Source organism: Babylonia areolata, chromosome 16, assembly GCF_041734735.1.
Source record: "Babylonia areolata isolate BAREFJ2019XMU chromosome 16, ASM4173473v1, whole genome shotgun sequence".
Classification (NCBI taxonomy): Eukaryota; Metazoa; Mollusca; class Gastropoda; order Neogastropoda; family Buccinidae; genus Babylonia; species Babylonia areolata.
The window spans coordinates 26,946,166-26,963,179 of record NC_134891.1 but is presented as its reverse complement, the minus strand read 5'-3'; the positions used below and the strand labels follow the sequence as shown (position 1 = coordinate 26,963,179).

The 17,014-nt window shown below is 40.4% G+C and overlaps 1 protein-coding gene across 3 annotated transcripts in view; it reads right to left on the bottom strand.

The window, feature by feature from the left end:
• Positions 1-8,886: 8,886 nt before the first annotated feature.
• The window catches only part of LOC143291271 (uncharacterized), an 87,592-nt gene continuing 79,464 nt past the window's right edge, over positions 8,887-17,014 (bottom strand). For all 3 annotated transcript variants that reach the window (XM_076601104.1, XM_076601105.1, XM_076601106.1), the window contains 2 exons: positions 14,267-14,386; positions 8,887-12,060 (listed from right to left, as the gene is read on the bottom strand). In XM_076601104.1, the coding sequence (XP_076457219.1) occupies positions 11,905-12,060; positions 14,267-14,386 (276 nt within the window). In that variant the 3' untranslated portion in view covers positions 8,887-11,904. The remainder of the gene's footprint in view (positions 12,061-14,266; positions 14,387-17,014) is intronic.

Here is a 17,014-nt window from a genome sequence, read left to right as displayed (position 1 = left end):
AAATTGTTTCTGGAGCAGTTAACAGGCCATTTTGATTTTGTGTTTAATGCCATTTTTTTACAAACTGCACTTATTTTTCAAATGTGGACAGAATCAGTTTGGAAACAAATTAGATTTTCCTTTAGCTGCTTTTATGACTTCAAAGCTTTTTCTTGCATGTACTGAAACTGAATTGAATTTATAAACAATCCATTGTCCTTCATGTCATTGTTGTGGTTTTGTGGCTGAAACAAAATGGTGCTAAGTTTTTGTGTTGATTTGATGGCTGTTTCTTGTATAAGAAATATTTATTTTAAAAATCATGGGCCATTTTTTTTCTCTGCGAAATTGCTTTTACAAATCTTATTTTTTATTCCAATGTTTTTCATGCTGGTTGTTGCTTGGGATCAGTTTGTTTACTGGAGTTACTGACCCACCCTTTTCTGCTGTATTTTTGTCTCATGTTTTTACTTAAGATGATTATGCTAGTTTCTTTGCAGTTTCTTTTTTGTTTTGTTTGTTTTTTGTTGTGATCATGGTGTTGTGACATGTTTCGAATTGTATAACCAATTTAAATCTTTCAGGAGAAAAGTGTAATTACTGAAAAAATACATATTTTTGTGTACGTGTTTCTTGTTAATTTTGTTTGTTTGTTATTTTTCACCCTCTGGTTCTACATTTCATCAAATGAATGTATGGATGTTGTTTGTTGTGTGTAGGGGGAGGGAGAACAGGAGATATTCAGAATTAAATATGTATTTCTGTGTGACAGCAACATGGCTGTTCATGATTACCTCCCTTAAGTGACTCACGATAGCTGGGACGACTGCTGCCGACAATCATTGCCATGGTTTGCTTCATGTCTTCTCTGTTGTCACAGCGTTACAGTTTTCTGCAGATCAAAGATGAAACTGCTCTGAAAAATTACATGGTGATTTGTTGTTGTAGAGAGCATAGTTGAGAAGGTATTAAAAAAATTACATGGATGTTTTGTTAGTGTTGTAGTTGTCCCCCATTTGTTGTTGCTGTCTTTATTGTCCCCCATTTGTTGCAGTCTTTATTGTCCCCCTTTTGTTGCAGTCTTTATTGTCCCCCATTTGTTGTTGCTGTCTTTATTGTCCCCCATTTGTTGTTGCAGTCTTTATTGTCCCCCATTTGTTGTTGCTGTCTTTATTGTCCCCCATTTGTTGTTGCAGTCTTTATTGTCCCCCATTTGTTGTTGCAGTCTTTATTGTCCTCCATTTGTTGTTGCAGTCTTTATTGTCTCCCATTTGTTGTTGCAGTCTTTATTGTCCCCCATTTGTTGTTGCTGTCTTTATTGTCCCCTATTTGTTACAGTCTTTATTGTCCCCCATTTGTTGCAGTCTTTATTGTCCCCCATTTGTTGTTGCAGTCTTTATTGTCCCCCATTTGTTGCAGTCTTTATTGTCCCCCATTTGTTGTTGCAGTCTTTATTGTCTCCCATTTGTTGCTGCAGTCTTTATTGTCCCCCATTTGTTGCTGCAGTCTTTATTGTCCCCCATTTGTTGCTGCAGTCTTTATTGTCCCCTATTTGTTACAGTCTTTATTGTCCCCCATTTGTTGCAGTCTTTATTGTCCCCCATTTGTTGTTGCAGTCTTTATTGTCCCCCATTTGTTGCAGTCTTTATTGTCCCCCATTTGTTGTTGCAGTCTTTATTGTCTCCCATTTGTTGCTGCAGTCTTTATTGTCCCCCATTTGTTGCTGCAGTCTTTATTGTCCCCCATTTGTTGCTGCAGTCTTTATTGTCCCCCATTTGTTGCTGTCTTTATTGTCCCCCATTTGTTGCTGCAGTCTTTATTGTCCCTGATTTGTTGCAGTCTTTATTGTCCCCCATTTGTTGTTGCTGTCTTTATTGTCCCCCATTTGTTGCAGTCTTTATTGTCCCCCATTTGTTGTTGCAGTCTTTATTGTCCCCCATTTGTTGCAGTCTTTAATGTTCTGAGGACAGTCACAGTCTACATATTGATACATATGCATACAGTTGTACGAGCTTCCAAAAGTTTTCTACAGGTTATGATTGTAACAGTCTTTAAAAATGATAATATGATCGTTTGTTATTGCTCTGGGTTTTTTTTCTGCCCCCTTCCTCTGAAGGCAGTCACATCTGTACAAGCCTAAATTTTGGTGTCAAATACCAGTGTTATAATTTGACATTTGATGTTGTTGCTTGTAATCCAGCTGACATTACAGAGCTGTATCAGGACTGCTCACCTGAACAAAACAATTCAACCGTGTAAAACACGAAACCCTGTCGCATCTGAAAATAAATGAAATATCCTCCATCCTCCAAGAGGTGTCAAAGAACTGAATATTCTTGATACCTAATCTGCTCCTTCCTTGTCATTTTGGTTTAAAAAAAAAAAAAATTTTTTAAGGAGAAATAATTATCATTACTTGCTGATTTAAAACAGTTCAGCTGTTGAAAGTGTTACTTCATTCACGACCACATGATAACCACATGGCAGCAACACAAGGGTATGGAGATAAGTCACATTATTTTACATATTTAGCAGTGAAAATGTCATTTGATTCAGGACATGGAACAAGGACATGGCAGCCACATGGACGTACCTGTAACATAACATTCACACAAGTTCCTTGTATGACACTGTCTCATTTCAGTGCTGTAGTCAAGTTTCAGTACTGTAGTTGGATTTTATTATTGTTAGTTTTTTTCCATCATGTCAGCGAGGGTAAGGGGGTATCAAATGTTTCTTTTGTTCTGTACAGTATCGTAAAAGTATTGCATGAAAATTACAGAGGATATTTTACAGTTTGATACTGTTCAGTGCATAATACAAAAGCAGACCATTGCTCAGAATACATTTATTTGTCCTATCCTCTAATGGGCTTCAGTAGGTCTTTGCTCAAAATACAGGTACTTGTCCCATTCTCTAATGGGCTGTGCTTCAAAGATCAAAGAGTGTATGCACCATTCATCAACAATTTACATATTTGCGGCTTTTTAAACACAGATCACAAGCCTGTCACACATTACATAAATAACATCTTTAATGACGTAAAGGAAAATGAACAGCCCTTCCCTTTATGATAAATGACATTCAGTGATGTAAAGGAAAATTAATAGCCCTCCCTCTATGATAAATTTTCAATGCTGTAAAGGAAAATTTATATCCCTTCCCTCTGTCCTCAACCTCCTATTGCTAATTTGTCTCTTATGTACCCCACACACAATTTTTCTTTACCTTCATCTGTTGGTGCAGGTGTTTTTCATGTGTTGTTATTTACTGACATAGATATTAACTGCTGCTGTGAAACTTTTGAAAGATAAAAAAAGAAGAAGAAAAAACCCAAAAACCGTTGCATTCTTGTAGAACAGGAGAATTTATCTTATTTCGGAAATAGACCCCTTTACCTCCCACTCTGCTCATTCCAAAAACAAACAAAAAAAATTGTTTGATTTCTTAAATGAGTTGGGAAATGGACAGAAATGGTAAGAAAAGCTATTAATAGATCTTGTAACTGTATCATAATTCAATAAGTCTGTTGATTTCATTACAGGCTTTTGTGTGATTGATGATACGCTTTGTGGAGCACAATTTTTTTTTTTTTTTTTTTTTTTTTTTATTATTATGTTGCAATGAAGCGAAGTCTACATCAAGACAATACACTTCCATCAACCTTACCTCACTTTTAATTAAACAGTCAAAGCAAAATAAAGTCACAACACGTTTTGTGGCTTTCATTTTTCCTGAAAAAGAAAGCTGTAAGTTTTCTTCAGCTTTATGAATTTCGACAAAATTTGTATTGAGAGAACATGAAAAGGAAAACCCAGTGATGGAGTTATACAAAATGGTTATAAAAAAAACTAAGAAAGAAAAGGAGGGCTATGATCAGGATAAAATCTTATCTATTTAAGGCTAAAATCAGGATGAAACCATATCTATTTCAGTCTTGTAATATGCAGATAGTGAGTAGAATGCAATTCAAATTTGCTTGGAAAAAATTAGAATTATTTCGAACAGCTAGTCTTTGGATATTTGCTGTGTTAGGCGAATGAATTCTCATATTTAACATTTCCTGGAAATGAGTCAGAGAATACTATAATATACAGATAGTGTTTGTTCACTAATCAAATACTGTATATGGTTGATCAATGTGTGTTCATTAATTGATATGGAATCTCCCTCAGAATTAATATGTATGACTTGAGTTACAGCATGCTAACTTGTTGGAAAGGTTTTATTTTCACTCTGTACGTGTTATATACTGCTGTGAAACTGTTGGATAATATATTGTGTGTGATTGTCTATTTTCATCATCTTCTGAATCAATAATAAAAATATTGACATTTCTTCTGTGACGGTAAGCATTGTGGGTGTGGCAATGTGTGTGTGTGTGTGTGTGTGTGAGAGAGAGAGAGAGAGAGAGAGTGCTGGGACCCAATTTAGCACTGGTAGTATGAACTTCTATTGAAATCTTTGCATACAAATGTATTCTTGTTAAAGTACAAATGTAGTTATAAAGTACAAATAAACTGTTGTTAAAGTACACATTTACAGGGAAGATTCTGCATGTCTTTAACTGGCTGCCAGGACTGTGAGAGGACATCTGCTGGGAATGGAAAGTTTCAGTTTTTCAAGGAGGCATCACTGTGTTCAGACAAACCCATATTTGCTACACCTTATCTGCTTGGTAAATGCCTGACAGCAGCATAACCCAACATGCCAGGCCTGGAGTGCATGCATACATATTTGTGTACTGTGCCTATGAGTGGATTGCATTTACAAACAAGACAGGCAAGGCCTTCAAGACTCACTTGTGATAAATTAAGTCCCCTAGCATTAATTACAGAGTAATTTCCCTTTTTTACTATCTGCACCAAAAACGTTTGCAAAATAAATAAAACTTCCATGCTTAGCAAAAGAAGTTCCTGTTTGAACAAAAAATGATAATAGAGACTGCTCTTGTTGTTGGGTCAGAATATCCGATCAAAGTGCCAAGTTTAGAGAATACAAAAAATTAAAAATATAAATATAACAGTAAATGCAGTTTGCATATAATTAGGCTTCATTTTTTTTTTTTTTTTTTTTGCCCATCCCAGAGGTGCAATATTGTTTTAAACAAGATGACTGGAAAGAACTGAATTTTTCCTATTTTTATGCCAAATTTGGTGTCAACTGACAAAGTATTTGCAGAGAAAATGTCAATGTAAAAGTTTACCACGGACACACAGACACACACACATAGACAACCGAACACCGGGTTAAAACATAGACTCACTTTGTTTACACAAGTGAGTCAAAAAATTGCCGGCAGACAACACTTAATAGTCCACGTGTTCTTTTTCAGTGCACTAATTGTGTGCTGTACACCACCTTGGTTGATCGTTTCATCCGAATGACAAAATGCTTAGTCTGATTTTCCAGTTGAACTTGGGAGAAAGGAGTGGGACTGGAACCCAGACCTTTATGGACACTGTATTGGCAGATAAGCGTCTTAGCCATCCTGCCTTTCTTTCTTTCTTCTCAAGGCCTGACTAAGCGTGTTGGGTTACGCTGCTGGTCAGGCATCTGCTTGGCAGATGTGGTGTAGCGTATATGGATTTGTCTGAACGCAGTGACGCCTCCTTGAGCTACTGAAACTGAAACTGAAACTGTGCTGTACACACCTTGGTTGATCGTCTCATCCGAATGACAAAATGTTTAGTCTGATTTTCCAGATGAACTTGGGAGAAAGGGTGAGGGTGGGACTCAAACCCAGACCTTTATGGCATGTATTGGCAGATAAGTGTCTTAGCCTTTCTTTCTTTTTTTTGCGTTCGACAGCTACGCAGTCAGGGTCGAAGTCCGAGGGATGCCACAAACTTGGATGTCCGGTGAAGATCGGCTGCCGTCCCCCAGAACCTGGTGTTGAGGTCCACACCCCCAGGCCAGGACTGCTGCCGCATCTTCTCATACTGGGGGCAGTCTTGGAGAATATGGGATGGGGTCTGGTCAGCCTGGCCACAATCACATAGGGATGTGGCTGCCACTCCGATCCTCTTCAGGTGTGCTCGGAGGCGGCAGTGTCCTGAGCGAAGGCGGTAGATGGTAGTCTGGCGTCTCCTCTCCAGTGTCCTGATGGGATCTTGGTGTGCCTGGTAGCCTCCGTTCAGGGTGACCCAGCCTCTTCGGAATCTGCTGCGGCAGAGAGATTTTGCTTCCTCATATGTAGCAGGAACAGTCGGCTGTGTGAGCTGGCTTCCTTCCTTAGCAAGGTGGTCTGCTCGCTCATTGCCTGGGAGGCCTACATGGGCGGGCAGCCACTGGAGGGTTGTTGGGGCTGTTTGAGCCATTCTGCCACTTTGCTCCTAAATGGAAAACTCAGTGAGTGCTGGCTGGCTGCAAGGCTGTTACAGGCCAGGATGTGTGCTCACTGTTTTCTTCCCCCAAAGACCAGCTCCATGGAAGCAGAAAAGAACATTCTCAACACACCAGTGTTCACCAATAACCCCAACCTTTTGCAACAACCCACAAGGACTCCAGCAAAACTTCTGGAGGCTTCCGATTATGCAGCATTTCATCTGTCAGTTACTAAGATTGTATTCTATTGTGATAAAAACCCAACCCACTCCCAAAAAACAAAACAAAAACAAAAAAACCTGAAAAATACAGCATGTTATGTGAATAGATTACCCAGGTTTAACACCACCACCTAATTAATCAATTTTGAATGAGTTCACAACCTTTTGAGAAGCACAACATTGTTGGTCTTTTTCATGATGATATAAAAAGAATATCAGTATGTATGAAGGAATGTATGTATGCCGGTATGTTAATAGGCTTGTTTGTATGTTTGCAGGCTTCAAGGCACACACACACACACACACACACATACACGCACTCATACATATGCACATACATTAAAAATTATATTGAGATTTCTCATCATGTTTGACGCTTGGTATCTGTGTTTCACTGAGTGATTGCAAAGGTCAAACTGTGTACTATTTCCAAAAGATAAGGCATGCAGTAATTTTGTGTTGCCACAAGAACACACACAACCACAAAATGTGTCTCTTATTCAGTATAATTTAATTAAAAAATCGTGGCATGCAAAAGGATTCCCATCTTAACAGATGGAGATAAAAACACAAAAAGTAAAGAATACACTTTGTATAAATCACCTTTTAAAAAACGCTGTTAATTCATTGAAGTGAAATGAAATCAGTCCTTTTTTTTTTTTCTAAACTAACCTATCCTTATTTCTTTTTTTTTTCTTTTTGTTGTTTGATTCCTACTTCCCAACACACATTTCTAGCTGAGCTGATAAAATGAAATTAAACACATTCACTTGTTTTGTGCCGCAAAACAATATGCAAATAATACAGTGTCCTTCACGAAACACACATCTCATCATCATCCCATTCCCATCCACACCACCTCTTATACATATATACACACACCTTTAATATTTCAATGTCATAGTTTAATGTTGCACTGTCTCCGGATTTCTTATCGCCCACAAGCCAATTTTCCTTGCGTTTTATAGAGGACATAAAACTGATTTGATTGATCGACACTGCTGTGGTTGTTGGGAGGGGTTTTCTGCCAAGCTTTTCTGAACCAACGTCTTCAGGGTTTAGATTTTGGGGGGATGAGAAATTTTTGAGGATATTGCGTTTTAGGGAAAAGGAATTTTTGAGCCAAGCTTTTCTACGCCAATGTTTTTTTTTCAATGCAAGAGAGAACTCCACAGCACAATCAGAACAGCCAAAAACTAAAGTATGGAAAAGAAGAACAGACGGTTGATGACTAGGTTCCATCAAAATATAATGCTTTCGGCAGCCTCAGTTTGGCCACAATGTAGTGAGGAAGATGTCCCAAATAATCGACAGGCGCCATAGCCGAATGGTTAAAGCGTTGGACTTTCGATCTGAGGGTCCCGGGTTCGAATCACGGTGACGGCGCCTGGTGGGTAAAGGGTGGAGATTTTTCCGATCTCCCAGGTCAACATATGTGCAGACCTGCTAGTGCCTGAACCCCCTTCGTGTGTATATGCAAGCATAAGATCAAATATGCATGTTAAAGATCCTGTAATCCATGTCAGTGTTCGGTGGGTTATGGAAACAAGAACATACCCAGCATGCACACCCCCGAAAGCGGAGTATGGCTGCCTACATGGCATACACGTAAAAAGCACACTCGCGTATATACGAGTGAACTTGGGAGTTGAAGCCCACGAACGCAGAAGAAGAAGAAGTCCCAAATAATGTGTGTATCTTTGTCTTGATCTTTTGTTGCATTTAGTCAAACTGGCCACACAGGCCCTTATCAGGACTGAACAACTAAACATTATGTAGAAACTGACAAGAAAAAGAGAAAAAGCTCAAACTGGAAAAGAAATAGGTACAAGTACATGCATGCACTGAACCCTAAAACAGGTCTCTGACATTGACCGTTCCAATTTTCACCAGAGGATAAAAACTGGAAATAAAAACTAACAAAAAACGAACACAACTGTACATCCTACAATAAATCACACAGAATAACAGGCATACAAAACCAAAAAAATTGCTGAATGGCACCTCACATGTCCCGGGTGCTAAAAAAAAAAACCCAAAAAAAACAAACAAACAAAACAAAAACAAAACAACACTGTAAGAATGACCAATTATCAAGTCTGAAAAAAAAAAAAAAATCCATGCTTTCTAGAAAAAAAAAAAAGGTGAATGCACCAGCTAAGCAGAAAATAAAGGGAGTGATGACAGAAACAAACAACAAACCAAAAACCAGAAAAGCACACAAAAAAAGAAGAAAATTTCTAGCACAGAATTTCCTGGAGGTGGGGATACTTCATACTGAAAGAGCCCATAGCATTCCCAAGGAGGGGGTTGGGGGGGGGTGTGCGGGGGGGATGGGGGGTCGGGGGGGGGGGGGGGGAAGAAAGTGTACACCACTCCGATTTAACACACAACAAAACATGTTCCTTACCTGATGACACCATTTAATTCAATAAATCAGCAAACACACAGTTCAGTTTAAAAAAAAACACAATATTTCCCAGCACAGCTTCTTGTGCACGCATATGATGTCTTTGATATCCCCATAGCTGATGTAAAACTGGAAATAAAAGCTTCAGACAACTGTGTACTTATACTAGATTATGGAAAACAAAAGCCATTTTAAATAAAACACTTATTTCCACAGAACAAAAAAAAAAGCAAAAAGAAAAAAATAAGCAAAGAACGACAAACAAAACTTACAATGAATGCGCAAACGCGTGCTTTGTAATCGTAAAAAAAAACCCCACCTTTACAACAGATCAAGGTGATAATCTTCAGGCACAGATTACTGATTCATATATATCTATATATATATATATATAACTTAAAACTCACGTTGCATACATTTCAGAATTCAATACAAAGTTCAGGTACCAGTGTCTTACCAGTGTTACTTGAGCACAGGCTCAATTCTGTGACATACATCATCACTATACATCTCTTAGGTGACAGTAATAAACACACAGGTTTATGTGTGCTCAATTCTGTTACACACATCATTAATATACATTCCTTTGATGCTGATAATAAACATACAGACAAATATTTTGTCTTTCATTAACTCACATTTACCAGCATCTATGTGCATAAAATCCTTCCTCCTCATTCACACACATCATATGCATACGTTTGAACACACATACACGTACAGGCGTATGTTTGGGTACATAATTTTCAACACACATTTTACAAAAGCTTTTTAAAAACTCATGTCCAAAATTTTCCAAACCATTTCCAGTCAAACTGATTTGAAAATTTGCCTCCTACACCACTAACAAAAGGGATTGGTGGATACATCCAAGTATCATTTAACTCTCTCCATACACAACGGCGAAAGAGACGACGTTAGCAGCGTTTCACCCCAATTACCATCATCAAAATATTGCAAGCGGAAGGCTCTTATACTGAAGAGGTGAATGTTGACAAAGAATACCACAATTCTGACGACGGAAGCTAAAGGTTGGGTCGTTCAGACACCCACTGGACATCCGAGGGGTCTGTGTAGAGAAGAGAGGACTGGCCGTACTGAGTGAGTTAATATGCAGCTTCTGTTCAAACGTGTGTGTGTGCGCGCATGTGTGTGTGTGTGTGTGCAGTGCATGCATGCGTGAGTATGCACAAGTTTTTATATTGATATGCACTTGTATGTACGTTATTTCTACTGTATCTGTGTGTATGACTTTCGATTTATGTTTGTATCTTGTTATGTACTATCCCCCCCAATATTCCTTGTGTGACCCCGGAACACTTGGTAATAAAGACATATTCTATTCTGTCAATGATAAAATTTCAATGCTATCTGTGTTTTTGATTGTTTGTTTTTTGGGTGTGTTTTTTTTTAATGCATTGAGCTCTTTGTTAAATTGTGCTGGTTAAGGGTTTTGTTAACCACCTTCTGTGCCACGAAAAAAAAACAGTAGAAAGAAGAGTTTTGAGCCACGAATCAATATCCAGAACAATCAGGCAAAAACTGAGAAAATGGTCTGGAGATCTACCACTCTGGATCAAAGGAGTGAATTTTCAGTTTTCCGAAGTTATTTCCTTTCTTTTGATAATATCATCAGTAAGTCACTATGCATGTACATGATATGTACAACGGCACTCAAAGGGACTGATTTTCCAAGACTTTTCCACACCCTTAAGGGCAAAACATATTTTCCCGAAATTTTTCAGACTTCTGTGACTCCTCATGAACCCTGGAAAACCACTGGAACAGCCTTGGTGTACCAAGAAATCTAACGTCCGTCATGCAGAAAATACACCACTTTTGTAAAAAATGGGGCAGAGGCAAGGGGGTGAGGGGGGTGGGGGAGGAAGCATGTTAGACCAAAAACAATTGGATTTTAATTAGCAAGTTAAGTTCTCTTTAACGGTATGCATGTGAGTGTGAGTGTGTATATGTGCATGCTCATGAGTGTGTCTGTTTTCATGACTTTCATGCCTGCGTGAGTGCACGCATACATTTCAGTGAGTGTCCATAAAAACTTGTCAACACACGTCAATGTGTATGGACATATTTCTTTCCCAAAAACGTGTTTATAAAAAAAAAAATATGTAATTAACCCATTTCATCTAAAACAAATTAAAGCAATTTCTTTTTCCTTTTTTTTTTTTTTTAAGTTCTTCCAGGCATCACTAGTGAATGGGAGTGTTTTTTCAGTTTTTCCAGACATAGTCAAACGGGAGCATTTTTTAAATAGTTCTTTCAGGCACAATGTATTGGATAATTTTTTTAAAAACAGTTCTTCCTGGTGTAATGTATGGCAGCGTTTTTTTCAGATGTAGTGTGTGGGAGCATTTTTAAATGTTCTTCCAGGTGTAGTGAATGGGAGTATTTTTCATTTTTTTTCCATGCGTAGTGTATGGGAGGTTTTTCTTAAAATAGTTCTTCCAGGCGTAGTGCATGTGAGCGTTTTTCCAGTTTTTTCCACAGTGAATAGGAACATTCTTTTTATTAGTTCTTCCGGGTGTAGTGAATGGGAGCATTTTTTTTTTATATATAGTTTTTCCAAATGTAGTGTATGAGAGCATTTTAAAAAAAAGTTTTTCCAGACATAGTGAATGGGAATATTTTTTCAGTTCTTTCAGGTGTAGTGTATGGAGCATTTTTCAATTTTTCCAGACATGGTGTATAGGAGCTTTTCTTTAATAGTTCTTCCAGGTGCAGAGAATGGGAACATTTTTTCAATTCTTCCAGACCCAGCATATGGGAGCTTTTATATATATATATTCTTTTTTATAGAGTTCTTCCAGCCATAGTGAATGGGAGTGTTTTTTCAATTTTTCTGGATATATGGGAGCTTTTTTATTTTTTTCATATAGTTCTTCCAGGCGTAGTGAAAAGGAACGCTTTTTATCAGCTCTTTCAGGCGTAATGTACGGGGAGCATTTTTCTTCAGTTTTTCCAGACGTAGTGTATGGGAGCGTTGATGACGAGGTTCTGCGAGGTGGGCACGACTTGGGACTGGCCGTGACGCACGATGGGGAACATCATGCTGCTGGAAGGAATCACCGTGTTCACCACCGGCCTCTGTCCCCCCATGATCTGCACCTGATTGGACACACATGCGGAACGCCTCATCAGGTTATACTGAATGACACAGGAAATGAACGATGAGCGCCCAATGGCAGCCGTCAGTTGGCTCTACCCAGGAAGGCAGCCTGTTGTGTAAATGACCCCAAGACTGTGAAGCGCTTAGAGCTTGGTCTCCGACTGAGGATAGGCGCTATATAAGAATTCATATCATTCATCATCATATATGCCAGGCCATGTGTAAACTGTCATGAGATTCATGGTGTTCACCGTCGGCCTCTGTCCCCACACGATCTTCATCTGATTGGACACACATATAACACGTCACCAGTAACAAGCCAGGACTTGAATGTAACAAATCACCAGTAACACACCAGGACACACATGTAACATATTACCAGTAGAATTCTAGGACATATGTGCAACATGTCATCAGCAACAGGGCATGACACACACATAACATATCATCAGTAATATGTCAGGACACACGTGTAACGTGTCATCAGTTATTCATGCCAGGACACATGTGTAACGTGTCATCAGTTATTCATGCCAGGACACATGTGTAACATGTCATCAGTTATTCATGCCAGGACACGCGCGTAACATGTCATCAGTTATTCACACCAAGACAAATGTGTAACATGTCATCTATAATATGCCAGGACGCATGCGTTGACGTGTAACATGTCATCAGTTATTTATACCAAGACATGTGCAACATGCCATCTACAATATGCCAGGACACACGTGTAACATGTCATCAGTTATTCATGCCAGGACACACATGTAACATGTCATCAGTTATTCATACCTGAACACACATGTAACATGTCATCAGTTATTCATACCAAGACAAATGTGCAACGTGTCATCTATAATATGCCAGGACACACGTGTAACATGTCATCAGTTATTCATGCCAGGACACACGTGTAACATGTCATCAGTTATTCATGCCAGGACACACATGTAACATGTCATCAGTTATTCATACCAAGACAAATGTGCAACGTGTCATCTATAATATGCCAGGACACACGTGTAACATGTCATCAGTTATTCATGCCAGGACACTTGTGTAACGTCATCAGTTATTCATACCAAGACAAATGTGTAACATGTCATCTATAATATGCCAGGACACATGTAACATGCCATCAGTTATTCATACCAAGACATATGTGCAACATGTCATCTATAATATGCCAGGACACACGTATAACATGTCATCAGTTATTCATGCCAGGACACACGTGTAACATGTCATCAGTTATTCATGCCTGAACACACATGTAACATGTCATCAGTTATTCATGCCAGGACACACGTGTAACATGTCATCAGTTACTCATGCCTGAACACACATGTAACATGTCATCAGTTAATAATGCCAGGACACACATGTAACATGTCATCAGTTATTTATACCAACACATATGTGCAACATGTCATCTATAATATGCCAGGACACACGTGTAACATGTCATTAGTTATTCATGCCAGGACACTTGTGTAACGTCATCAGTTATTCATACCAAGACAAATGTGTAACATGTCATCTATATATGCTAGACACAAATCTAACAGGACATCAGTTATTTTTCCCAAGACACGAGTGTAACATGACATGATTTATTCATGCCAGGACTCAACATGTAACAAGTCATCAATAATATGACAGGACACATGTAACATGTTTTAACACTGTTGGACTTTAAAAAAAAAAGATTCAGTGAGAAAGCACTGTTAATTCTATCCTCCAAACCCCAAAAGTGGGCAACAGGGTTACATTTCTTTGAATCTCATTAAGAAGGGAGGTGGCAGAATGGTTAAGACGCTCAGCTGCCTATACAGAGAGTCTGCAAGGGTGCGGGTTCAAATCTCGCTCCTAGCCCTTTCTGAGAAGTTTGACTGGAAGTCAAACTGAGCATCTAGTCTTTTGGATGAGATGATAAACCGAGGTCCCATGTGCAGTATGCACTTGGCACACTGAAGAAGAACCCATGGCAACAAGAGTGTTGTCATCTGGCAAAACTATGTTAAAAAAAAAAAAAAGAAATCCACTCTGATAGGTACACAAATATATAACTTGCAACGTCTGACAAGTGCGTTGGGTTATGCTGCTGTCAGGCATCTGCCTAGCAGATGTGGTGTAGCGTACATGGATTTGTCCGAATGCAGTAATGCCTCCTTGAGAAACTGAAACAAACTGAAAACTCACCTGAGGTGCAGCCTGGTATGGGGTGGATGTGCTGGAGGCCAGACCTTGGAGGTACTGGACGTGCTGCAGGGACTGTGATGCGGCAGTCCGGGGCTTCACGCCTTGTGACGACGCCGACGCCTGTCGAGGACAGCAACAAAACCTGTCACCATGGAAACTTACCGTCCCCTTCACCTGGCCACCACATATCCAGAAAGCTACAAAACTGTCACCATGGAAACTAACCGTTCCCTTCACCTGGCCACCACACATCCAGAAAGCTACAAAACCTGTCACCATGGAAACTAACCGTTCCCTTCACCTGGCCACCACATATCCAGAAAGCTACAAAACTGTCACCATGGAAACTAACCGTTCCCTTCACCTGGCCACCACACATCCAGAAAGCTACAAAACTGTCACCATGGAAACTAACCGTTCCCTTCACCTGGCCACCACACATCCAGAAAGCTACAAAACTGTCACCATGGAAACTAACCGTTCCCTTCACCTGGCCACCACTGGCTGAAACTTTAAAGGCCAGGCAGAGGCTAGCCATCATGAAGAGATACTTAAGCGCGTCTACAGTGGAGCAGTCAGGCCCCCACCTTGAGTATGGACTCACCATCATTAAGGCCAAGCTGCAGAACAAGTGGAAGCAGCAACATCCATGCCACAACAGAGCAGACCCATACTATCTGCTGACTCATCGAGAGCAGGTCACCATTTTCAGGCTCAGGACAGGCCACAACCGCCTGAAACACCACCTATACACGAGACTCCGCATCAGTGACACAGAGCAGTGCCCCTGCAGAACAGGCGGCCAGACAACAGAACATCTGCTGCAGTCCTGCCCGCTCCACCAAGTGCTCTGAGAGAAAACCTGGCCCGACCCAATCCCAGCGGCCCGGAAACTCTACGGAGGAATGGAGGACGTGCGACATACTGCCGCCTTTGTCGAGGAGACGGGGGAATCCATCTGTTAAATGATGAACGAGACAACAACAACAGCATGGGCTCAAAAGCCTGGTCTACAGCAGCAAAGACCCACCCGCAATCTCTGGACAAAGTCCCAAACCAAAACCTCCTATCATCACTGAATCCATGTGATCCACCCCAAACCAAACTACCCATCATCACCCGATCCATACGATCCACCCCAAACCAAAACTCCCAACCATCACCGGATCCATGTCATCCACCCCAAACCAAACTACCCATCATCACCCGATCCATACGATCCACCCCAAACCAAAACTCCCTATCATCACCCCATCCATACGATCCACCCCAAACCAAAACTCCCAACCATCACCGGATCCATACGATCCACCCCAAACCAAAACTCCCAATCATCACCCGATCCATACCATCCACCCCAAACCAAAACCTCCCAATCATCACTGGATCCATGCGATCCACCCCAAACCAAAACTCCCAACCATCACCCGATCCATACAATCCACCCCAAACCAAAACCTCCCAATCATCACCAGATCCATACGATCCACCCCAAACCAAAACCTCCCTATCATCACCTGATCCATACCATCCACCCCAAACCAAAACCTCCCTATCATCACTGGATCCATGTGATCCACCCCAAACCAAAACCTCCCAATCATCACCCCATCCATACGATCCACCCAGAACCTTCTTCTTCTTCTTCTGCGTTCACTCGTATGCACACAAGTGGGCTTTTACGTGTATGACCGTTTTTACCCCGCCTTGTAGGCAGCCATACTCCGTTTTCGGGGGTGTGCATGCTGGGTATGTTCTTGTTTCCATAACCCACCAAACGCTGACATGGATTACAGGATCTTTAACGTGCATATTTAATCTTCTGCTTGCATATACACACGAAGGGGGTTCAGGCACTAGGAGGTCTGCACATATGTTGACCTGGGAGATCGTAAAAATCTCCACCCTTTACCCACCAGGTGCTGTCACCGCGATTCGAACCTGGGACCCTCAGATTGACAGTCCAACGCTTTAACCACTCGGCTATTGCGCCCGTCACACCCCAAACCAAAACTCCCAACCATCACCCGATCCATGCGATCCACCCCTAACCAAAACTCCCAACCATCACCCGATCCACCCCAAACCAAAACCTCCCAATTACCACCAGATCCATGTGATCCACCCCAATCAGGGCCGTGAAGGAACTCCTGAATTGTTGCCAGGACACATGTGTAACACGTTTCAACACTGTGAAATCAGAATAGTTGCAGGATGTCAGTGGATGTCTTAAAGGCCCTGGGGAAGTACTTTGTGTAGGACATCAGCTGACACAGGCAGGGAACAGGTTAACCACTCCAGAAACCAGTTAAAGATGAAGTGACCGGTAATAGACACAGGGTAATTCGTACTTTTCAACAATAACAAAACACTGAATTACCTTGGCAGAATGGAACTGGACAGTGCATGGAAGTCTGTTTTTCAACACATCCTTCTGATATACACAAAACTAATCACACATTTTGATTTTGGAAGCTGTCTGCAATGAAATATACAGAAAAATCATATGTGATGACTTGATTATAGGTGATTCCACAGCTAGGTTTTGGAACCTGGCTACAATGACCTTTAAAGAACAAAAGTAACTGTTCTTGTTGACTATTTACCACCAGATATAACTTGAAACAACTAATAAGTAGTACCAGATATAACTTGAAATGATAAGTAGTACCAGATATAACTTGCAACAGTTAAGTAGTACCAGATACAACTTGCAACAGTTAAGTAGTACCAGATACAACTTGCAAC